The following is a 25,192-nucleotide window of genomic DNA, read 5'->3' as shown; positions in this document are numbered from 1 at the left end:
CACTGCTTAACAATGTCTTTTTTTATTGACTAACTGGATTTTTCTTATCTACATAAGTTTCTATTCCAGGGTATTTTACATAATATGATACTAAATAATGATTTGGAATGAATAGGTATATGAAGGAAAGGATGTGTAAATTTTTTAAAAAGTGAGGAAGGAAGGAAAGAAGAAAGCAAGGTGGGCAGGGAGGAATGCAGGGAGGAGAGTAATAAGACAGAGGGAAATGCTGGGCCAGCCTGGGTTCCTGAGAAGAAGAGAAAGTGTCTGCACCCTTCTTGTTACCTGCCTGTCCCTACCCCCCACACCTGGAGGACAATGTGTTGTGCCCCAAATATGTTCATAGGGAAAAGCCTTCAGTGAGATTCTAATGCTGAGAAAAGAGGGCAGCTCTGATCAAAACTGATGGTAGAAAGGTGACTACAGTCATCTCTGGGCTGCCTGCCCACTGACAGCTGAGCTCCTGGCTGCTGGGCCCCCTCCAGGCTCCCTGCTCACAGGGCCACTGATGGTGGGGGCACAGGTTGCCCTGAGACTCCCAGCAGGGCCTGCAGAGTCATCTGCTGGGATACAGACATTTGTGCTTTAAAATGGAAAAGCATCTCACAAATCATCATTCACTGCAGACAGTAAGATGAAAGCGCCACTCACACCATCACGTGATTACCCTTCTGAAACAGAAGTGGCCTCAGCAGCTCTTTCTAGGTGGCAACCTGGGCTGGGCCTGGTGAAGGGAATGAGAAACCCACACAGCTCCCTGCCACTCTGAGTTTCCTGCCTCTGAATTCTGACTGCTCTAGGGGCTTCTAATTCAGGTTTAATGACTTCAAACTGTTGATGCTCTTAAGCCAAAGGGAAAGTTGTTATTCCCTCCACCCGCCTCCCCCTCCCAGATATTCTTATACACCAGACAGTTTTTAAAGTTTTCTTAACCTGAGGTTCGATGTTGTGTCTCTGGATAAAAACACGGGGCACTTTGCCAGTACTGTTTTCACTTGTAACTGTTTTGTATATGTTTGCTGTTTCAAACATCAAGGTTACTTCTGAGTCCTAAACACATAATATATTTAAAATGTGCATGGAAAATGGTATATCTATGGTGTTTAGGAAAATATATTTGTTGTATGTAAATGATTGTTAATGTATTTAATTCAGTGGAGTTAAGCCTCTAGAAGGCATTACTATTAGTGGTCATTTTTTCAGTGTAAGAAATGATATGCACTTTTATTTTTTTTAAAGAGAGGTGGGGAGGCGGGGGATGGAGGGAGAGAGAGAGAACGAGAAAAAAAGGAGAAAAGTAATTTCTGGTGTTTTGCTTTTTTGCAAATATGTCAGGCTTAGAGATAGCTTTGAATTTAGAGGTATTTGATTCTAAAGCCCAAATATTATTTATAAATCTTTTATTAAGAACACTACTCAAATATAGTCATCAATATAAAGGGAAATTCAAAGTTAACAGTTTTGGTTTTTTGCAATAGAGGTAATTAGCACCTGGGTAAATTGTTACCTTGAGAAACATTTAAAGTTTTAAAATGTTGGTTGATAATTAATATGTCCAAAACAGGGAATCATATCTTCTTATATATTTTATGTTATATTTTGCAAATTTGGTAGCATTTTTATTGCCTTGGTTTATTTTGGGAAGAATGTTGTCTTTTTTAACCTTTTCCTCCTTTAATAGAAGTGTTTTCATGGTTATTTCCATTTCTTATGAGCAAATAACAATGAAATTCTAATACTTCACCTATTAGCTTCTTGTTTCTTGGACTTTATTTTCAACTGAAGGTAAGATCCTCCACTTTAGGTTGTGCTGATAGCATGTCCAAAGTCTTTGTGGTTTTGATGAATTCAATTTTTTTCATAATTTCAAAAGGGTGAAAGTTATTTAAAATCAGAGAAAATCCAGTTCACTAATAAAGGTAGTGTGAACTATGTATTGTATAGCTATTTATATACTAAGAGAAAATGAAGGTAGAAACAGTGTTTCATTGTGGACTACTCTGATTTCATATTTTATGTGTGTATGTTTTACTTAAATAATATCTGAAGTATCCTCTGTCACTACAATTTTATGATTCTACGCTTAAAAAATGGCAATGTTTACTTTAATAGTAACGTGCAGATATCAACCTACTCTCTTCAGAGGTCCCCTTCTCATTCCTCAGAGACTGTAGGGCCAGCTCATCTCCCCTCTAATGTCTATCATCCTCCAAGGGAACGCTGAAGGACATTTAGAGAATCCATTGGGTATGAACACCCTCATGGCTAGATACTTCACGAGATCTAACCTAGTGACTATAAATATGATGTATCTCTAATGTTTCTTTGTGGGGTACTTCTTTTCCATCATCAAAGCCATATTGTGTCCTAAGAGGTGACAAAGTGGGGCTCAGCAAGTTACAGTAAGCTTTGAAAGACTCAGACAATACATTTGGAAGCTGAAGTTTAACCCTACATCCATCTGACTCTCTTCTACTAAGTCTTAGCATAGCATGAAATCCCTTCAGGGTCTGGCACCTGCCTGTTTTCTAGTCTCAGCTGTTACCACGCAGTCCTGCGCATCCTCTGGCTCTTCCTGTTGGAGTCCTTTATGTCAGTGACCAGCCCTTCATTCTGTGTGTGTGTGTGTGTGGGGGGGGGGGGTTCCCATTGATTTTTTTTCTCCTTGTATTGTGTTTCATTTTTCTTGCTCATCAGGAGAATTCTGTAAATACCCCACTGAGAATTTATTTTCTTTATGTAGGCTTTTCAGTTTTAACTGATTATTTCTCATTATCTTCTTTACTCACATAGCAATTTGACCTGCCTATTGTGGGACTTCCCATTACCCTGAAATTTAATGCAAAAAAGTTTTTCTCTTCCACTCCCAAGCAGCTGGATTTCTTTTGTCAATCCAGCACCAAATGTAGAACTATCTTGATAGGTGAACAAAATAAGCATTTGTCAAATGCATTCATCAAAAGATCAAAAATGTCTCACAACTTTTGAGGTGCGGTATATATGAATTGAGCTGTTCAAGTACTTACATCCTAGGACCAAGAATCCCATGATGAGCAGTCCAATGCCAGCAGGACCAAAATGCACATTATCTTTGATAAGGGGCACGCCCGTTATTACCATGTCATTTGTGTTGGTAATAGCAGGAGCAGTAGTATGTTCAGGGTTATCTCTGTCATCAACTTTCATAGTGGTGGTTTTAGGAACTACCCAGTCACCACCTTCTAGGTTCACAATAACTGTACCAGTACAAGTTCTTTGAAGAGCATCTGAAACAAGGTTTGAAAATGGAAGAAATATTTTATACATGTGGTATAATAATTATTGGACCAAACAAAACGGTTTTCTTTTTGCATCAATACTTATTTCAATGTCTTTAGTCCCATCCATCAGTAACTTCCCAAATTGTCCGTTGTTCATGAATCAGTTTTAAATCAAACTGTTATGATTACTAGTGCTCCTGAAAACCTGTCTCATGGTTTGAGAAGCATAAACAGCAAACGCCACAGAAAGTAAGTATTGGCCAGTGGTGTGTTAAACGCCACACTGGAGGCATTTCTAGACTATGTTCTTGCACATTTCTTATATTAGAGCTCGGATTTTTTGTTGGCGGTTTTACCGTCTTTCTTCTTCAGTTATGTTTGTGCTTCTCTGTTTATGGGCTGACAAAATGACCATGTTTCAAGCAGGCTGGTATATCATTTCTACAAAAATTTCTTAGTGATAAAGCAGCATATTTCCAACACAACTAATAACTCATAGGAGAAGGAACTGACAGTATTGGAAGTGGGGGAACATTTTCATTTCAAACAGAAGATGAAGCACTTTGTTTCTCAAGTAGATATTCCTAATTTGCTTTCTTTGTCCTTTGAAGTTTCCATATGTCACTGTATCTCTTGACTAAACACAGGGGTAGGGATATTTGTTATTCATTTCAACGTAATTGCTCTATATTTGCTGTTCATTTCAACCCACCAAGCAACCAGTATTCAAACCAGTGGACTGATTTTGTGTGCTTGTGGTACAAAGGGCAGTGCCTTGAAATACACCCACATTTGGATCAGCAGGCACACGGGGCTGAGGCAGGGCTGTAGCAATGACTGCAAAAGGATGCAAGGGAACTCTTCAGGGTGATGAATAGGCTCTAGATCTTGTTTCAGGCAATGTTAAATATGGGCATGTACATCTGTCACAGCTTATCAACCTATATACATTAATAAGGCATATTCATTAAATGTAAATTATACCTCAGTAAAGTTGAATAAGGAATATATTTGAATCTATGTTTGTGTCCTTATCTTGCAACAAAACCAGTCCATTTAAAAGCTATCAAAGTAACCACGTGTTCAATCTATTACAATTTAACCCAAAAATAGTATATGTGAGAGATGATAAAAAAGATATTTTTAAATGAAAACATTGCTCAGACCAATATTAAAAACACATTATTGTAATCATTTACCTTGATTTGCAAAGTCAGTCACATTTCACATCTATTGAAATGAATGGAAGCTACTTGTATGCAGCTACTTTGTATTTTGCATGCAGTCGCTCTACCTATTCTCTCCTAAGATACCTTAAAAGAAATACATTCATCACATCTGCACTATTTGTTTTCTGTAGGACTTGAATGTGAAAATGCATGATTATAGCAGTTGCTCACTACAGAAAAATGACTTTACTGAAAGTCCCAGGTGTGATTGTTTTTCTCCTTTGGAGGTGAGATTTCCAAAGGCAGCATCTACCATGTCAGAAAGTTTCCTCATCAACAGGTGCTAGCAGGCCAGACTCCCGTGGTCCTAGTAATTCTTGCTGCAGTGTAGGGATGATGTTGATGGAACTTTAGCCTTTCCTCCAACCCACTTGCAATTATTTACATGTGGTTATTACTAAAGCAATTTTGAAAATTCCAGTGTAATCTTTTTTCCCCTACCTATTCCCCCAACTTCATCGAGGTACTATACTTGACATGTTAACACCATGTAAATTTAAGGTGTACAATGTGATGATTTGATACACTTATGTATTACAATATGATTATTACCATGACAGTGCTAGCTATCATTTCCATCATATCACACAGTTTCCATTGCTCTTCTTTTGGGAGTGAGAAAATCCAAGATCTGCTCTTTCAAGTATATATCATTAGTACAATATTGTCATCTATAATTACAATGCTGTAGATTAGATCCCAGAACATATTTATTTAGTAACTGGAAGTTGTAGTTTTTGACCAACATCTCCCCTTTTGCCTCTTTCACCAGCCTTTTCCTGCTATTTTAAATGCTTTTGTGTCACATAGATTGTTTTTAATATTTTGAACACTTAATCTTTTAAATATTATGCAACCCATATTTATGAAGCTAAGTTTGCTGCAAAAGTCATTATAGCACATTATTTAAAGAAAGAAAATGTGATTTATTATTCAAATTATATACACACTGCACTACTCCTGTCTATGAACTCAGGTCATGCAAAGCTAATTTTGTCCAGCTGCAAGGGAAGAGAAGTAGAACTATTTATGTGCCTGCCACAGCCGTTCACATGGGCATAGCATATATGCTCAAGTACTGTTTGAACTATTATCGACCCCACTAAGAATTATTACTAGTAACATTATTAGCTTATTTCTTTATATGATAAAGAAATGGATACTGTATATAATTTGAAACATAGTATTATATAAAGAAGCAAAACAAAAACAAAGATAAAACAAACTGATAATTGCACTACCCGAGAACAACCTCTGTTAATATTTTGTTTTATTATCTTTTGGTCTTAATTATAATGCCTATAATTTACATATTATTTAAGTTTCACTGATAGATTATATGGCTCATTCAGTTTTACATTTTTTATTTTGTATTTAAGAATTCTTCCATATTTAAAAAGATCACTTAATTAAAATAATTTCTGATGACTACATAATTTCATATAAAGTAGACAATGGTTTACCAACCAAGTTCCCTGTTACTGACATTGCTCTCTATATTTACTTATTATAGATAATGCTACAAGTAACATCTATATGCACTGTCTTCTATATTAAGAGATTTTCCTAAGATTCTTGAAATTTGATAAAAATAATGTAATGATTTTGTTTAACATAATTATGTTTATCTCTATCATATTAATATAAATCTGAGCTCCATTGGTGTAACCCTAGCACCTGGCACAATGGCTGATGCTTGGTTGAGATTCAATATATAGTTTCAGAGTTAAGACATCCTTGGAAGTACATCACAGAGAAGTTTAAATCCCGTCCGTGATGGCAAATCCCATGCCTTTCATTTTAGCTCTGCTGATTCTAATGTGATTGTTCTGTTGTTATATTTATCATTGCCATCACATGTAATATTTATTTCCAGATGATTGCAATTTTTGAAGAGAAAAGGCATTCTTTTTCCTTGCCAGGAACCTAACAGGTTTGTAAGCTAAGTTCCAGTTTTTTCTTCATGTCTCTAGTTAAGCTTGATGTTGGATGTAAGAAAGGAGTAAACTAGTAATTACTTAAGCCTATTTCAGCACTGAATCAAAATAAGATTTAACAATAGCTGAAATCACATTTTTATTTGTAATATTAGTTTTAAAACTACATGTAGTTATTTTTTAAAAAATTTATTTATTCATTTTTAGAGAAAGGGGAAAAGAGAGAAGCATCAACATGTGGTTGCCTCTTGCGTGCCAAATGCTGGGGACCTGGCCTGCAACCCAGGCATGTGCTCTGACTGGGAATCAAACCAGCTACCCTTTGGTTCACAGCCCTCACTCACTCCACTGAGCTACACCAGGCAGACACTACCTTTATTTTTGACTGATTGTGAAAAAAATATAATTTTGAATTGTTTAATGACTTTAACAATGTTATTTTATTGTTATTTTTATTTTCTCATTTGTAAAGCAAGTGGAAACTGTCCACCTTGTTTTAAGATGACTGAAAGAGGGAAATGAGAGGGAGAAAGAAGGGAGGCGGTAACTGAAGTGACAAGTACTGCTTGTTAGAATGACCCCGAGGAGCTTTCCTTATTTCAGTGACCAGCCTCATTTAATTTTATTGGTTTTGAAGAGTAATATAAGCATGTTGTGTCCAAATTGTTTACACAAATTTTTACACCAACTTTTTTAAAGATTATGTAAAGTTCAGTTAGCTTGGCTTCTGGCCTATTAGAAAATAATTTTACAAAATATACAATTTAAAATATCCAATTATTTACATTAATAAGAGCTAATATTTATTGAACACGTAAGTGCTTTACATGTAGTAACTCAAATGCATATTGAAGGGTGAAGGGGGAAAATGGGTTAAATAGGTTCTCTAAAACCTGGTACCTAGTAAGTACAAGATGCCAATCCAGTCTCACTCCAGAGCTCATAGTCTTATCCACTGAATTATACTGCCTTTCATATCATTAAAGATTTGGTTCTATAATGCCCAATATAACATGTTTTGTTAGAAAGATAATTACTTCAAACTACAATGATTAAATTTTTATTTCTGAGTATATAATATATATAATATATATATAACTTCACCAGAAGGAAAAAAATAAACTGATCAATTAATCTCTTACCGTCTATAGACAGAATTGTTCCTTGGTATTTCCCATTAAGCATTTTATATTGATCCCAGGTAACTTTATTTCTCAAAGTAATGATGCCCGTTTTTGAGTCAATAGCAAGTAGGTCAGCTGGATTATTTCCCATTACATATCTGTATTTGCAAGATAACAGTACAAATTAATGTCAGCTCTCTAACAGGAGAGAGAGAGAAAGAGAGATTTTGTTTATAAAATGTTTGGTTATAAAAATGTTTTCAGTCAGTGGGTCAGCAGTTATGATTCCTGCATGTACTTTTCAGTTATTAGAGACAATGTTTTCTTTTTCTAGGGCAGCTCCAGGTGTTTGAGGACATTGAGAAATAGACAAAGATGTAAACTTAAGAAAAAAGAGTTTCTGAGCAGCCATTTCTGGTGGAATGTCTCTTATGCCCACTTGGGTGTCGAAATTTCCCTTTGACACTTGCAGTCTCATTTCATTTGACTTCGGGACCATCAGTGCTATCCTGGAAGACCCTGATCTTAGGACTTCCTGAGCTCATTAATAATTCCAAAGTGTTCTCTTACCACAGAAGTTACTTCATCATTAGCTCAGGCTCCCTATTTCCACTCCCCGTCTCCATATACACAATGACTTTATAAGACTTTTTTTGAATTCCGAACTATGCACGTCCTTTCCTTGTGCTCCTGTCCTATTCTCTATTCTCTTTTCTCTCCTCCTAATCTTCCACTTCCATGTCTTTCCCCTCATTTACATTTGTTAAAGAAATACTGGTTAGTAACTCTGTCTCAGGGGTTGTGTCAAACTCAGGGGAGAGAACTTTAAGAGGACCCAGGGGTGGGGGTTGGGGGGTGACCTGCCCTCAGTGAACTCAGGTCTGCAGGGTGGGAGGACTTTATCAGCAGCGGGGGTACAGCGTGATGAGAGCCCTAACAGAAGTGCTCACGTGGTGTGAGAAGAGCACAGACAAAGACCTTTCAGAACTCACTAGTGAGGCCTTTCCCCCGCTGTGATGCTTGATCACAAGCACTTGTGTAAAACATATGTGCACGCAGCCACACGGATTTTTATGACCAAGTAGAAATATTTGGATATGCAAAGTTAAAAGTTACATCACCTGATTTTCCCTTAATCTACCTCATTTTTCATACCAAAGTCATCAAAGGCCCATACCAAGTAGGTGCTGATTAAAGCAAAGAGAGTAACTAAATCTAATGGATCTCAATCTGGGCAAATAGGCAATGGGAAAACCAGTCCACGCAAACTGCCAGGGAAAATAACCTCGATATGTGGTGATCAACTAATTGATCAATGAAATGTATAAACACAGGTGTGTCAAACTCTAAAGATATAACATTGCCGCAATGTATAGCTTCACACTTTTACATCTTACATGTTGCACCAATTTTTATATGTTTTTAAATACTCTAAATTAAGTAATCAGTAGTTGGTACTTTTTATTATTAAATGATGGTTTCAAAATAATGCAAAATGTTTTAATTCATACTTAACATTTCTAAAAAGAACATATGTACTTAATTCAATATGATGAAAATTACTTGAAAATGTCAGTCTTACCTTACAGTTGTTGAAGGGCCACCAGTATCCAGATCAATAGCTACAAATTCTCCCACTTTATCATTTTGTCCCATATTACGAGTTACTACATATGTCTTTGAACCTGGACGGAACACTGAGCCTTCAATTACATTTAACACAGTCACTGAGATTACATTCGCTGTGAGCTTGTATTGGGACATAATGGACTGATGAAATTCAGCTTTATTTCTAACACCGATGCTAAGTTGCAGATTCTTCACGGCTTCATAATCTAGGGGCTAGAAAATACAGAGTGAAATAGTTTTACTATAGGAAGAAAAGAAATTGTAGAAGTGAAAGAAATCCTTTGATAGTAAGCAAAGAAATCCTTTGATAGTAAGCAAAGAAAACTTTAGGCTTCTTTTTAAATTAAACTAGATACATATAAACATATCATGTATTCTTTCTTTATCTCTAATTCAGTACAAACACATAAAATATACATAGTAAGAAAAAAATCCAATTGTCTTAGATCCTTCATTGCAAAAATTGACAATGTATGACAGGTGTCCTAATTGTCCACCAAATTAAAAACTTAATATAGCCAGTCAATCCTTGCATTTTGTAGTGCAAAGACAGTTATGTCAGCTTGTATCACTTCATGTTATTCAGAAAGTAGTTCTACATACACAAATTATGGGAAGATATGTTGTATTTTCTGCCATTTCATGCTTTATCCAGGAAGAACAATTTAGAAGAATTTTAGTTCTATAAGTGTGACTTCTTGCAATAAGTCTGGTGTCTTCACACACACACAGACACACATATATAATGAATAAGAAATGCTTATATTTTCAGGATATTCTGGAACAATTATTTCATCTTATGAAATGACCAAGTAGTCATTTTTATTATAAAAGGGGGTTTCAATGTCAGCTCTACATAAAACCCCCTAACTTTGCATTATGCCAAGTATGTTTTTCTAAATTTTCAGAAGAGAGTAACTTAGATGACCATTTATTCCCAAACTGAACTCTTCACTTAGCAAAAATGTTTAGTCTTTGCTCTAATATTGGCTGTATTTGCAATTCCAAGAATGGCTATAAAATTATGTATACATGTACATTACACAGAAATACAAATGCATATTATATATAGTTTATAATCATAAAAAGGAAATAATATACGATGCCATATATGGGAGAAAAATCAAAGTCATACTTTAATTTTCTAAAGTAATACAGAAGTTTTCTCTGAAACAGTTTAGGACTCAGTCTCCCCAGCATGGAATCCCAGGTAGTGTAGTGGAAAGAAAATGGACTCAACAGCCAGAGGCACGTGGGTTTGAGTGTCAGCGCTCCCGCTCACTAGTGCTGAGAACTCGAGCAGGTTAGTGCCCTCGCTGAACCCCAGTGCGTTTATCTGTGATGTGGGCACATCACCTATGGCAGGGATGCTGTGAGGAGCAGCCGAAAGCCTCTGCTCATGGCCTCCCTAAATGGAAGCTGTAGACGTGCTGACGCTTTATGAAGACATGAAACAAGTGATCACACACTCCTAGGAGGACAGAATTCCTTAGGAGTCTGTTTCTGAGGACTATTCTGCAGGAAGGAAAGAGTGGAAAAGGAATTCCATTTTACTATAAAGATCCATAGTGCACGCACCACATACAGTCCATGTACAGCTTCCACAAATTTCCACACAGACTGGGTAGGTCTTGTAGCACAGGGTGAAACTTTCCCTACCAGCTCCCTAGGAGTCCGACATTGCCCCTCATCTCTCAGAGGAAATTCTACTGCAGGGGAGTGTGGTGCGTCACTAGTGTGAGAGGGACACAGGAGAGCTCTAGGGACTCGGACTGAATCTCTAGTGTATTTATGTCATAAGAAACTTTGGTCAGCAGCCACAACGAGACGGGAATGTGATTCTACAGTTACAGCTATTTAATTTCATATAAAGACACTGAAGGGGTGAAGAGCTTTCATTTCTGTGATAAATATTCTTAATGCATAATAGTTGTCATATGTGTTGTCACACACAATTTTTAAAGGCGATGTTAAATCTGATTTAAAAAATATTCTTATAAATATTCTAAAACAAAACCTTAAGGATTAACCATGCCTTTTTGTAAGCATAAAATAATTTTCTTGTTTGAAAATTCTTTTAATTCGTATGATCTGTGATGAATTACTGTGTTGATAAAGTGTTTCAAGTTAAAATTCAAGGCCTGTTTTCATAAAATTATATAAGCAAAAATACTCTTCATGTAAAAGCTGTATTGCATATACCATTTTATTTTTACTGTTTTAATTTTTTAAAATTTATTTAATTATTTTTCAAGTACACTTTTGCATATACCATTTTAAAATAAGAATTCCTTTCTTTCTGTGGCTGAAATTTCTGGAATCTTAATACTTTATTTTAAGATTAACATTTGCGAAAAGACAAGGAGAATAAAATATTTAGGATAATGATACCATACCTTAACAAGCTTTAAAATTCCCACATTTGTTCTTTCATTCATTTCTATTTCAAACCAATTTCCCTCATTTCCAGAAATAAAGAAAATTACTGCCATCCAGTTAGCAGAGAACTCCTCATCCAAATCGATGACTCTAATTTTGAGCAATTCTGAATACAGAATATTTTCTTCGATAGTTATGGAATACTGAAATAAGAAGGAAAAAAATAATACCAAGTACGTGAGTGAGAGAACTGTAGTAGACTTATAGTAAATGTTTATAGTTACTCATTATTTAGAAAAGGGATCTGTGTTTATAGTCAGACGTTTCATTTTTCAAATGTTTTCCGCCTTGTGTATTTTATAAACAAGCACCAAAAAAGTGCACATGTACACTTGGGTTGTATGTGAGTAAGGATAACATATACATCTGTGAATAAGATTGTTCAAACAAATGTTGGAGTGTGGTGAGTGAAAAATGATTAATTTCAAAGACAAATACTTACCGAAGGCAGTTCTATGTACGGGATGTTGTCGTTGACATCGAGGATTTTAATGCTGCATTCACACTCTGCTGACAGGCCATCTGCCCCGCCGTCTCGGTCTGAGCCTCTCACAGCAAGAGAATATTGGCCGTATTGCTGAAACACACACCACAAACCACGGCACAGTTGACTCAGACGGTCCTGATTCTGTCTCAGGCAAAGTTCTTTTAAAATGTTGGCTCAACAATTACTTAAATCTATGGTGGTGATAAGGGTAACACAGATTGTTGACAAGTCACAAACCTCACATGAATCAACTTGAAAGTTGCCACTTCTAGTTTCCAAAATATTTATCCAGGCTCATTTTATAAAGGCAACATTTCTTAAAGGCCTCATTCCTTATTTTATGCTCTCATTTGAAAAATGTTTGTAAAGGATAATATGAGTCAAGATGATCAGGTGGAGAGAGATTATGGTTTATCAAGATGTTTGGCTTAAGAATTCCATATCTTTGATAACCAGGACTTTATTAAGGAAAAATAAAGAGATAAAAATGGTTTGCACTTTGTGGGGTGGTGGTGGCAGGTTGTGGCAGTGGAATTACTGATGATCTGTCCTTTTGATTCTACTAAATGGTGCTTAAATTTTTAGAAGCTAGTAAGGGTTATGACTGCTTTTCAAGAAACATGCACAAGGACTTCTGGTCATGATGCAGGTGTAGGTAGACACACTGTGCCTCCTTGCACAACCGAAATGGAGACAACAAAAACTTAGAAACAAAAAAACAACCAGTACTGACAGAAAACTGAACTGTATGGAAGTCTGACAACCAAAAAGTTAAAGCAGACACATTCATCCAGACCTGTAGGAGGGGGCAGAGTTGGGCAGCTGGGAGGAGAGGGGTCTGGCAAAAAAAAAAAAAAGGAGTGACTGGCAGACCCTGGGTGTGCAAGGCAGCAGTGGGCGGGCCCAGCAAGGTGGTGAACTGTGGAGGGGCGTGGCACGCAAGCTGGCTGGTGGGCCGGGTGGTCCCCACCTTGCGCACAGATAAACCAGGTGAAACGGGGGAGCAAGATAGACCTTGAAATTGAGGGCCCCAGCGTGGGGAAATAAAGCCTCAAAACACTGATTGAAAACACCTGTGGGGGTTGAGGCACAGGGAGAAACTCCTAGCCTCACAGGAGAGACCCACAGGGTCCTAGAATGTACACAAACCCACCCACACAAAAATCAGCACTAGAAGGGCCCAGTTTGCTTATGGGAAGCAGCAGAAGTGACTGAAATCTGGCAGAGAGCAGAGCAAGTGCCATTGTTCCCTCTGGGACCTCGCCCCCACATACAGGGTCACAACCCAGCTACGTGGGTTGCTCCGCCCTGGTGAACACCTAAGGCTCTGCCCCACACTATGTAACAGGTGTGACAAGACAAAAAAAATAGCCCAAATGAAAGAACAGATCAAAGCTCCACAGTAAATATAACTAAGTGACAAAGAGATAGCCAAACCATCAGATGCACAGTTCAAAGCACTGGTGATCAAGATGCTCACAGAATTGGTTGAATTTGGTCACAAATTGATGAAAAAATGAAGGTTACACTAAGTGAAATAAAGGAAAATGTACAGGGAACCAACAGTGATGGGAAGGAAATTGGGACTAAAATCAATGGAGTGGACCAGAAGGAAGAAAGAAACAACCAAACAGAAAAGAAGGAAGAAACAAGAATTCAAAACAATGAGGAGAGGCTTAGGAACCTCCAGGACATTTTTAAACTTTCCAACATCCAAATTATAGGGGTACCTAAGGGGGAAGAGGAAGAGCAACAAATGAAAAAGTTATTTGAACAAATAATAAAGGAGAACTTCCCCAATCTGGCAAAGGAAATAGACTTCTAGGAAGTCCAGGAAGCTCAGAGAGTCCCAAAGAAGTTGAACCCAGGGAGAAACACACCAAGGCACATTATAATTACATTAGCCAGGATTGAAATGAAGGAGAGAATCCTAGAGGCAACAAGAGATAAGGGGACAGTCACCTACAAAGAAGTTCCCAGCAGAATGTCAGCTGATTTCTCAAAAGAGACCTCACAGGCAAGAAGGAGCTAGAAAGAAGTATTTGAAGTCATGAAAGGCAAGGATTGACATCCAAGATTGCCCTATCCAGCAAAGCTTTCATTTAGAATGGAAGGGCAGATCAAGTGCTTCTCAGATAAGGTCAAGTTCAAGGAGTTCATCATCACCAAGCCCTTATTATATGAAATGTTAAAGGGACTTATCTAAGAAAAAGAAGATAAAAAACATGTACAGTAAAATGACAGCAAACTCACAATTATTAACAACCACACCTAAAACAAAAATAGAAACAAACTAAGCAAACAACTAGAACAGGAACAGAACCACAGAAATGGAGATCACATGGTGGGTTAGCAACTAGGGAGTGGGAGGAGGAGAGAGGGAGAAAAGGCACAGAGAATAGTAGCATAGATGGTAGGTAGAAAATAAACAGGGGGAGGGCAAGAATAGTATGCGAAATGTAGAAGCTAAAGAACTTGCAAGTATGATACATGGTCATGAACTAAAGGGGGGAAATGTTGGTGGGAGAGGGTATGCAGGATGGAGGAAAGTGAAGTGGGAGAAATGGGACAACTGTAATAGCATAATCAGTAAACTATATTAAAAAGAAAGAATATCTGCTCTGGTGGCATCCCAGTAAATGCAGAGTTCCTTCTCTCTTTCTAGTCTTCATTGCTAAAACTCTTTTGAGAAAGAGCTAAAAAATGGTCAATTTTTTTCTGATTGTAATTTTCTAACAAGTATAAGTCACTGATTTGTTTTCTTATTTCTAAATGCAACATTGATCTGGATGTTGCTTAATTTTTATCATCATTCTGTTGATTCATTTTCCAAAGGAATCAATGGGCTGTCAGTAAGTGTGACACAGCAAGCAAAAGATTTTTGTCAAAGGAGCTTAAAATGTGCTGGATTAAAAAAAGATAAACAAGTTGCTTAGCCTGTAAAATTTCCTGGAGCCTTGACCATGTTCATGCATTGACTCTCAAAGGTGGGGGATGTAACCGCAAAATACTGAAAGCATATTTTATGTACTCTCAGAATACAGTTTTCTTAATTTGAGGCAAATCTTAAGTGAAATTAAATTAAACAAATGTTGGTATAAAATGTATGTGAGGCATCCCCATATCTTCATTTGAAAGAGATTTTTATGTCATTGCCATTGTGTGAAAGATTATACATATACAAATTAAAAGTACAGTTTTCTTTTTTCTTTCTCAGGTACTCTTGCTTTTAGAATCAATTCACATGAACTAACAACTCATTTAAAAAAAGTAATTACCTCTCTGTCTAGAAAACTATTCATTGTTCGAATTTCTCCAGTGTATCTGTTGATAATAAACATGGGTGAGTCAGAAGGTTCCTGTCTTATGATCTTGAAGGCTATTTTTGAGTTCAGATTATTGGGTTCATCCGCATCAGTCGCATTGAGTCTCATCACCAGTGTATCTAGAATATGAGGAAAATTGATTGAGGTTGAATGGTTTGCATTTTTGTTGTAATACAGTATATGACTTTCTCAACAAGGTGTTAGGGTTGGTTGGTTCATACGATGTGCACTCTGCCATTTTTTCTTTCTCCTTCTCTAACATAGTCATATATCAGCTCCTCTCCATACCTTTGCATTGACAAAACATCACCTTTTACCAAGAACTATCAGATATTACTGATAGTTAGAAAACAGAGAAACATTTTATCCTGCCACTCCATTTTCTATTTTAGTATAATGGCATGGTTTTAAGGTCACTGTGGTGAAACAAAATGATACTAAGTCCAGACCAACAGTTTGTCAACTTTCTAGCACTTTCTTGATATACAACCTTGGCCTCAGTTTCCATATCTGTAAATGTGGATGATAATCAGACTATTCTCTTTGAGTTCATGAGAGAATTAAGCAGTTTAAAGAGAGAAAATTATACACCCTTCCTACTGAATAATGTATACTCAGTAAATTTATATTATTGTCCTGTTTTGTATGGTTTAGTGCTAGGTAACTAGGTGTTTTAAAGACAAGCTCATTTAACTACTTACTTCATCTTATCCCTCATCTTTACCTTTAATCCTATAAGCAGTTTGGACAAAAGACACCAGAGAATATGAAAACTTGCCAGTGTTCACATACTAGAATTCTTTCATACACTCAAACTGTTTTAAATACAATCTGTGTCTTATAGACAAAAGTGACTAAACAATCTCCCATGTCTCTCTCTCTCTTTCTTTCTACCTCTGTGTGTATACATCTTAGTATCATTTAAAAAAATGTTTTCAAAATGCAATTGATTACTCTTGGTACATCCATACAAAAAATCTGATGCAACTGTCAAAAGGACTGAAGAAACCTATATCACTGATTGTAGAAAAATGTTCAAAATATGTTTGAATCAATGTCCACATTGTATATTAATATGTAGAAAAGTTCCCCCAAATATGCATATATATGTCTATGTAATTATAGAACGTATGTACTTAAGCAACTAATGACAGTGCTTGCTAGTAAAGAGAAAAACGCCAAATTTCCAATCCATTTTTACTATCTGTGTTGTGTGAATGGTTTTAAAACACATTTTTAAAAATGATATTTTTAACAGTTTATACTATAGGGAGCATATTTTAATGCATAAAGTAAAATGTAAGAATTTTTTAATTGATAAGAAGTCATACCACTTAAATATTAAAAGTAACTGTGGTAAGTTAAGTTCTGATAAACATTCAAATGAAAATGATCTCTGCTCTTTTCCTTATGTGTAGCACAACCTTCAATACTGTGCTAAGCAGTTGATATACTGCCCCTTCAAAGGGACTGAATATTTGGCAGTTAAAATGTTGCTGTTTACAGTGATCTATAAGGAGACCATCACACCTTTGGACGGTCACAGCTCTTGCAGGTGGATGCTCTGTCTAGTTACAGATTTTCTGGTGTCCCTCAACTTGCACCACTTGAGACATTCAGGTTTAAATGTGCATGGGGGGGGGCAAACAGGATTTAGTTTATAATACATTTTAAATGCATAAAATCAGTAGCTTGAATAAAAAGCCAAAACTACAACAAGAACAACAACAACAAATATATATATATATTTAGTGTCCCAAAGAAGTAACGTGATTGAGTGTGGTTGGTAGGGTATGTGATTGTCTTGTAGGAGGTTGACAACACGTTGAACATTTCACCTAAGACGTCATATACAGTGCTTGAGTGTGATATTGTTATGTTACAGAATGACAAGCTCCTGATTTTGTAACAAAACATTTTATGTAATAAGAGGGGTGTTATTTGTGCCAGTCTATCTACCTATTTATCATTATCTATCTTTTATCTATCCAGAATACTTCTTTTGCATTTATTTGCTGTCAAAAAAGCTCTTGAATATTGTGCCACAAAATAAATTGCCTGGAAGTGATTTCTCTGGGTTCTTTAAAGCCGTCCAATTTTTTTTAAAGCAAGATTTTTAAAAAGGCAACATAAATAAAAGTGGATGATACTGCCCTCCCAGTCAGGCTGGGAGGCTGAATTCTCTGCTCAGGGGCCCTGCCAACACTGTGCAAAGTCCTTTTGGAATTTCTCCTTAGGAATCTAGGACACAGCTTATATGTGAAATAGGTGAGAAAACTCTTTTCATTACTTTGGAGTTGCTCCTTGCGTGTGACAGATTGGAGCTGCTTCTGCCCTTGAAGGGAAAGCCCTTATGGAGATTTCCTCATGCCTCTGTCTTCTGCATGGTTTTCTACAATTGCCTGTTACATTTGTGTTGTGCACATTGACAGCATTTAGCCTCAAGTTGACTGGCCATTTAGAATGATCTGGAAGTCAATATACTCTTGTTTGTTTAATAAAGTTGATTACTTACTTGCATGAGAATTTTCTTCTATTTGTCCTAGAAAAGTAGACATAGAAAACACGGGAGGGTTGTCATTTATATCCAAAATCCTAACTCTGAGCTCCAGAATCTTCTCCAAATCCTGACCCTGAGCATTCACAGCCCGGCAGTAAATCTAGAGAAAAACAGAAAAGAAGAATAATGATGTGATGCACCAAATATTAAGTTGTTACTTTGTTTGGACACTATACTAGGTTACATATAGCTAAAAGGAAAATGAGACTTTATTTCCTACTGAAGTGTAAGCACAGGCAGTACTTATATCCAATAAGGGGAGGCAAACATGAACTCAGAACACCATGTGAGAAAAGGTAACGTGATCACCAATTAGAGGGAGAACAAAAACACTATGATATGGTAGGAGGATGCAATGGCTGAGATAGGGCTTAAAAGAGAACTTCCACAGGTGGAGCTGGGAATTGGCAGGTTGTTCCAAGCCAAGGGATTTATGCAAGGAAATAAACAAAGTGATGAAAATGCAGATTTGAATGTAGGACTAGGGAGGAATGGGGTTCAGGGTGTGGTAACAAAGGGTGACATGGGGGCTTCAAAGAAACAGCACTCATAGCTGGGTGGTGGCTATATGGGTGCTTACATCATCGCTATTACTGATACATTAGGTGTGTACAAAAGTATAATGCATATGATTTAACCTATTTGGTATGTTTCATATAGCAACATTGTACTTTAACAAAAGCTAATAGCCTGGCGTGCAGATTTTGAGTGTTTAGGAAAACAAGGAAGGAATATTAATTTGGAAGAGAAGACTAAAGAATTAAAATAGTCTTAGGAATACAGACAAGTGGTATGAGTGAAGCAGAAAGCATAGATTACTATTTGAAGGCATTTTTAGAGATGGATTGAAGAGGTTTTGATAGAAGAGGTTACTAGATTGAGGAAGGTTTTATTTTTCATTTTAAGTATTAGTAAGTGTGAACCATGATAGAAGCAGCTTACAGAGCAGGCAGAAGAAGCACGAAAAGTGAAAGTTAACAGAATAAGATTCCCCAATACCAGATGATTATGAGACAATAGAAACTCTTGAGATACATTATAAAAACATAGAAAATTCATCTTGCTTTTGGATTTAATGTAGAACGTTTCTGGGCATGTGGAGAGAAGTAATTGTTGGAGTTTGTTGATTTGTAGGAGTTAATTGTAGGAGGACTCAGATTTTTTCATCTGAGATTTTGGCATGAGGTCAGCAGCTTAAAATAGGAATGAAGTTAAGGGTTGGAAGAGTAAGTAAGCACTTAAACTGTGTCACAGCTACTGTAAGGAACAGAGTAAGATTCTGTTAAAGAGGAACTAAGTCTTTCCAAGGCACATCCTGTGCTCAGGTGAGCTTGGGCAACATACATTTTATACTAAAGTGACTTCACTCAGAGAAGGCTCCTGCAGTAACTATAGAATCATCACTAGGCATTGGAGTTAGCAGAGACCAATTCTCAACTGGATTAAAGAAAAAGAAGGAGAGGTTGAGGACTTGCCCTTCCACACAAACCCTCTAGCCTGCCACTGGGGCCAGACCTCAGGTTAGCATTTTGGCTAAGGCACTTAAGCAAAACCCTCACCTGCCTCTCAGCCTTCTCTGTGTGTCTCTGGGTCACAGCTGCTCAAGAATTGAGAGACAACCAAAAACACCTACACTGACACCCTTGAAAGGAAGGGAAGCATGAGCTGAGCTTGAGATAATCCCAAAGTAATTTAGGCCTGAACATATGCTTGTATATTGACACTGCATCCACTTACAATGAAAAATGGAGTGACTTCTCGATCAACTATAGATGTTATGTTAATTTCGCCAGTCTTCTGATTAACAACGAAGATTCCATAAGGTGGTTGATCAATTCCCACCCCAGAGATGTGGTATGTAACTTGCTGGTTGGCCGCACAATCTGAATGAATCTGCAGAACGAGCACATTTGAAAATATTACAGGATGCAAAATAAGTCTGTTACATTTGATATGTAATTGCTGTCTTTTTTGAGAGGTGTTGAGTGTTCTATGCCTGTTATTTTGGGGGAAATTCTGAGGGTAGAGAATTATTTTAATAGATAAGTGGAATAGTTAAAGTTCTAAATTTTCAATGAAAACTGTAAATGTAAGAGAAGAAATTCAATTTATATTTCTATCAAATAATAAAAAAGTAAGATATCATCCTAATACATCTGGTTCTATGCAGTCATTATTTCCGTGTTCACTCATGCATGCATTCATTCAACATTTACAATTTGGTCGGATTAGTCTCAGGCTACCTAGCACTAGGTCTGGAGCAGGGCTGTCCATGGATCTTAAGGAGTTGACCAGTGTTGTTATTGCCTAACTTTGATCTTTCAATTCAAAAAATTTTTAAACGTGGTTAGGGAGAAGACCATGATGGATTTATGTAGGTAAGAAAAGACTGTGTATATTTCCAGACAGCCCTGAATTCTGGAAATGGGGAGGATGTTTTAGCAGGAAAATGAGGAAATGACTAAATAAATGGTTGTAGGAACCAGGACAATTGTATTTGAAATAAATTATTGCATGGGCAGTGTCTCTTATGTACATAATGTGATAGTGCTATGTTTGAATGTGTGTCAGTGTTTTTCCAGACAGCTCTGGAAATGTGTCTGTATATATATATTTGCATTATGAGTGAATCAGTGCATGGGGATGTGTTACTGAGTGTGCGCCTGTGTATGTTCTTTCCAAAGACATAAAGGAAAGTGAAAGGAAAAAGGTTACAAAAGACAGTACATTGTGAATGTTCATAAACAAACCAAAAGTAGAATTTAATTCTAATAGACTATGAGGCAGAAAGAGCACGCATGGATATAGTTCCTCTAAACGTGCTGAGTGGTAAATTCATTACTTAAATCACTATAATTTCAAAATCTAGAGTTTAGGGTAACACAGGATCATGTGTACTAATTTCACTGGTAAGAGGAGTCAGTGTTTAACTGTCTATAAGAGTAACTAAAAATCTTAATTTATCCTTCTACTGGCTTCAGTTTTCATAACCTGAATGAGTATTGTTCTGTTTTATCTCATAACTTCTCAGTGAGATACGTTCATAAAATATTTAAATGACAGGTTGTTTTGAAACTTTAACTTCATCCATTTTGATTTTTGACTTTATGTTTTGGAGACTGACCTTGGCTATCGGGTTCCTCTTTGAGTTGTCTTCTCCTTCACGACAGGCTGCAGCAAACTTGATCCATTCACGCTTTTGCCTTCTGATTGAATGCCACTTGATGGTGCCATTTTTGGTGTTATAATCCCTAACCTTGAATGGGCAGGGTAAATAATGGTGCCTATTAGCTTCTATTCATAATTCACATTCCAGTAAAGAATTGGTAGGAGGCGTAATTGCAATTACAGAAAGGATGCTTACTTGGTAAGACTGGTAATTTCAAAATTTTACTAATTTCAGCATAACATTAACTTTGCTTATAAGGATGAATTTTTTTGGGGGGGGGTGCTGGAGTGTGTGGTTACTTTTGAACCATTTTCCTCATTTTTAAATTGAAAAAATAAATTTTTTATACATTACCTGGATTTGAAACTCACTGTTAACTTCCACCACCACCTATGAAAAATACGATAAACATAATATTTAACTTTTAAATAAACATTTTACAATTTATGTTTTCAAATCAGTAAAAAATCAAACAAATATGAGTTATTAAAATTATTTTCTTGGTCTACATAGCAGGTGAAGATGGTTTAATCTCTCAGGTCTGATAATGATGCTAATGATTCTTTTTTCTTTTAGTTTTTACTTTTTAATTTTGCTCTTCTTTTTATTACTTTTACTTTCTAACCTTCACCCCCCTCCATTCTTAGCCTATGAAGATACAGATACTCACATGAGTAAGGACATTTGAAGCTAGAATCCAGTGGTTATTATATCCACTGGGTTGGAAAACAACCCAGGCTCCTGTCAGTAAATCCTGTGTCTGAAGAGCTGGAGATATTTAGTGACATTCAACAATAAGTTATGATAGGTTGTTGACTATAGTTTTAACCCCTGAATAGACTCAGATAAAAATACAAAAAAATGTTTGGGGTGAAGAAAGAGTAATGAATCCAGGAAGCTTCGGAATGCTTGCTTCTTAAGTTTCTAATTCTAAATGAATAAATTTTCATTATTCTTGAAAGCTTTAAGATGAATAATGTATTATTTGCTTTGAAATATGAGATATAAAGTTCTAAAATAAAAACAAATAATTTTCTCTCTGTATAAATGAGCTCATATGTGATGCTTTAGTGTTCACACTAATCAGTGTTGATGATCTACATGCTTCCTTCCATAGTAAGAAGACATTTCAGAGTGTGGGCACTAACTGCCGGGTAAGCACCACCATTAGTTCTTTTCTCTTGCACTAAATAAGCGAGCTCACCAAGTGCAACTCTGCCTACTTTCAGCTCAGCTATGGCCTTGACTTTTACATACGATTTTCATGTTAAATCAGGGGTTTTTCAACTTATTTTTTTTCTAAAAACCAAAGACATTTATAAAAACACAATGCTTATGTTAAGTATTAAGTTTAATAATATATGAGCATGCCTAGGGCACTGTAAAATGTCTTCCTAAAAATTAGGTGTGGATTTGAAGGCTATTTTGCATTTATAAGTTTTTAAATGTATTTTTATTGTATTTTTTCCATTACAATTTTATCCCTTTATATCACCTCCCCTCAGCCATCATCTCACTGTTGTCCATGTCCATGAGTCCTTTTCCCTTTTTTGTTCAATCCCTCTCCCTCGCCTTCCCCTGCACCACTAGCTGTCATCTGTTCTCCATCTATGAGTTTGTTTCGGTTTTGCCTGTTAGTTCAGTTTCTTCATTAGCTACCACATATGAGTGAAATCACATGGCATTTGTCTTTTTCTCATTAGCTTATTTCACTTAGCATAATGTTCTCCAGATCTATCCCTACTGTTGCAAAGAGTAACATTTTCTTTTTTTATGACTGAGTAGAATTCCATTGTGTAAATATCTCATAGTTGTTTTATCCACTCATCTACTGATGGACACTTGAGCTGTTTCCATATCTTGGTGGTTGTAAATAATGCTGTAATGAACATAGGGGTGCTTATGCTCTGTCAAATTGGTGTTTGGGGTTTCTTTGGATATAGTCCTAGAAGAGGGATGGCTAGGTCAAAAGGCAGATCCACTTTTCTTTTAAAGGAGTTTATTTATTTATTTTTAGACAGACAGGAAGGGAGGGAAAAAAGAGAGGGAGAGAAACACCAATGTATGGTTGCCTCTTGCACATCCCTCTCACTGATGAGCCCAGCTTGCAACCCAGGCATGTGCCCTGACTGGGGATCAAATCCCTGACCCTTTGCTTTGCAGGCTAGTGCTCAACCCACTGAGCTACACCGGCCAGGGCCACTTAATTTTTTGAGGTATCTCCATACTGCTTTCTACAGTGGCTGCACCAGTCTGTATTCACACCAACAGGACAAAAGGGTTCCCCTTTCTCCACATCCTTGCCAGCACTTGTTGTTTGTTGATTTATTGATGATAGCCATTCTTACAGATGTGAGATGGTATCTCATTTAGGTCTTTATTTGCACACCTCTGATGATTAGTGATGTTGAGCATCTTTTCATATGTCTATTGACCATCTTTACATCCTCTTTGGAGAAGGGTCTATTCAGGTCCTTTGTCCACTTTTAAATTGGGTTGTTTGTTTTTTTGGTAATGAGTTTTATAAGTGTTTTATAAATTTTGGATATTAACCCTTTATTAGATGTAATGACAAGTATGTTCTTCCTTTCTGTGGGTTGCCTTTTTAGTTTGTTGATGATTTCCCTTGCTGAGCCAAAACTTTTTAGTTTGATGAAGTCACATTTACTTATTTCTTGTTTTGTTTCCCTTGCCTGAGGAGATATATCTGATAAAAATTTCTAAGAGCAATTGTCGAGATTTTACTGCCTATGTTTTCTTCTAGGATTTTTACGGTTTCCAATTCCACTGCTGGAATTATACCTTAAAAATCCTGAAACACCAATTCAAAAGAACCTAGGCATCCCAATGTTCATAGCAGCATTATTTACAATAGCCAAGTGCTGGAAGCAGACTAATTGCCCATCAGGAAATGAGTGGTCAAAAAACTGTGATACATTTACACAGTGGAATACTATGCAACAAAGAAAGGAGCTCCTACCCTTCGCAACAGCATGGATGGACCTGGAGAGCATTATGCTAAGTTAAGTAAACCAGGCAGAGAAAGACAAACACCATACGAACTCATGTATAATTGGAATCTAACTAATAAAACAAACAAGCAAAATATAACCAGAGACATTGAAATGAAAAAAACTTACAGTGACCAGAGGGGATGGAGGAGGAGGATAACTGGGGAAAGAAAGGGAAGGGTCATCAAGGACCGTAAACACAGGATACATGGATAAAGCCCTGGGGGGAGTTGTAGGACTGAGCGTGGGAGATGGGCTTGCGTAGGGCAGGGGAGAGTGGTGGGGGAAAATGAGGACAATTGTAGCTGAATAACAATAAAAAATTGCACTCAAAATTAATCAATACAGTGTGAATCTTTAGTTCTTGTCTCTGCCTAAATAAGATATTTTAAACTTCAACTTCAATTAATTTTAGCATTGCAAATGAAAACTTGTTACAAATACACACTATCTGTATTACTCAAAAAATAAAGTTATACTTTATATTTAAAAAATACTAATAATGGTATATTCAAAATATAGTAATGACTTTAAATAAGGAGCTTTAATTTCACCATTAAATTAAAATCAATTTTAATATCTAAGTACATTTTTAAATCACATTATTGGTAATTCAAGAAAATTTGTATTTATGGTTAGTATGTGTAGTTTAATAAGATAATATTTTGTCCTGGCTGGTGTGGCTCAGTGGACTGAGTGTTGGCCTATGAACTGGAAGGGTTGCCAGTTCGATTTCCAGTCAGGGAACATGCCTGGGTTGCTGGCCAAGTTCCCAGTAGGGGGCGCGTGAGAGGCAACCACACATTGATATTTCTCTCCCTCTCTTTCTCCCTCCCTCCCCCCACCTAAAAAAAGTAAAATCTTAAAAAAAGACAATATTTTTATTGTAGGAGTTATATATTGATGGTAAATAGTTAATGTTAATCATTACCATCATCAGCCTTACAATTCACTAAATGATAACTAAATACTAGACAACAAGTTTAGAGAAACCCATATATTTAATCATAACAAGAACATG

The 25,192-nt window shown here is 36.6% G+C and overlaps 1 protein-coding gene across 1 annotated transcript in view; it reads right to left on the bottom strand.

Moving 5' to 3' along the window:
* Window positions 1-25,192, bottom strand: part of LOC118977526 (desmoglein-1-like) — a 41,700-nt gene that overhangs the window by 9,588 nt on the left and 6,920 nt on the right. The window contains exons 2-11 of the mRNA XM_037032461.1: window positions 21,515-21,550; window positions 21,116-21,247; window positions 19,729-19,884; window positions 17,947-18,091; window positions 15,384-15,550; window positions 12,061-12,195; window positions 11,576-11,761; window positions 9,133-9,392; window positions 7,569-7,708; window positions 3,027-3,266 (exon numbers count right to left, since the gene is read on the bottom strand). Of these exons, the coding sequence (XP_036888356.1) occupies window positions 3,027-3,266; window positions 7,569-7,708; window positions 9,133-9,392; window positions 11,576-11,761; window positions 12,061-12,195; window positions 15,384-15,550; window positions 17,947-18,091; window positions 19,729-19,884; window positions 21,116-21,247; window positions 21,515-21,550 (1,597 nt within the window). The remainder of the gene's footprint in view (window positions 1-3,026; window positions 3,267-7,568; window positions 7,709-9,132; window positions 9,393-11,575; window positions 11,762-12,060; window positions 12,196-15,383; window positions 15,551-17,946; window positions 18,092-19,728; window positions 19,885-21,115; window positions 21,248-21,514; window positions 21,551-25,192) is intronic.

The sequence above is a fragment of the Sturnira hondurensis genome, unplaced genomic scaffold (genome assembly GCF_014824575.4).
Source record: "Sturnira hondurensis isolate 20B ecotype Veracruz unplaced genomic scaffold, ASM1482457v3 Scaffold0001872, whole genome shotgun sequence".
In the NCBI taxonomy this organism is placed as follows: domain Eukaryota; kingdom Metazoa; phylum Chordata; class Mammalia; order Chiroptera; family Phyllostomidae; genus Sturnira; species Sturnira hondurensis.
This window is presented reverse-complemented; position numbering and strand designations above follow the sequence as displayed.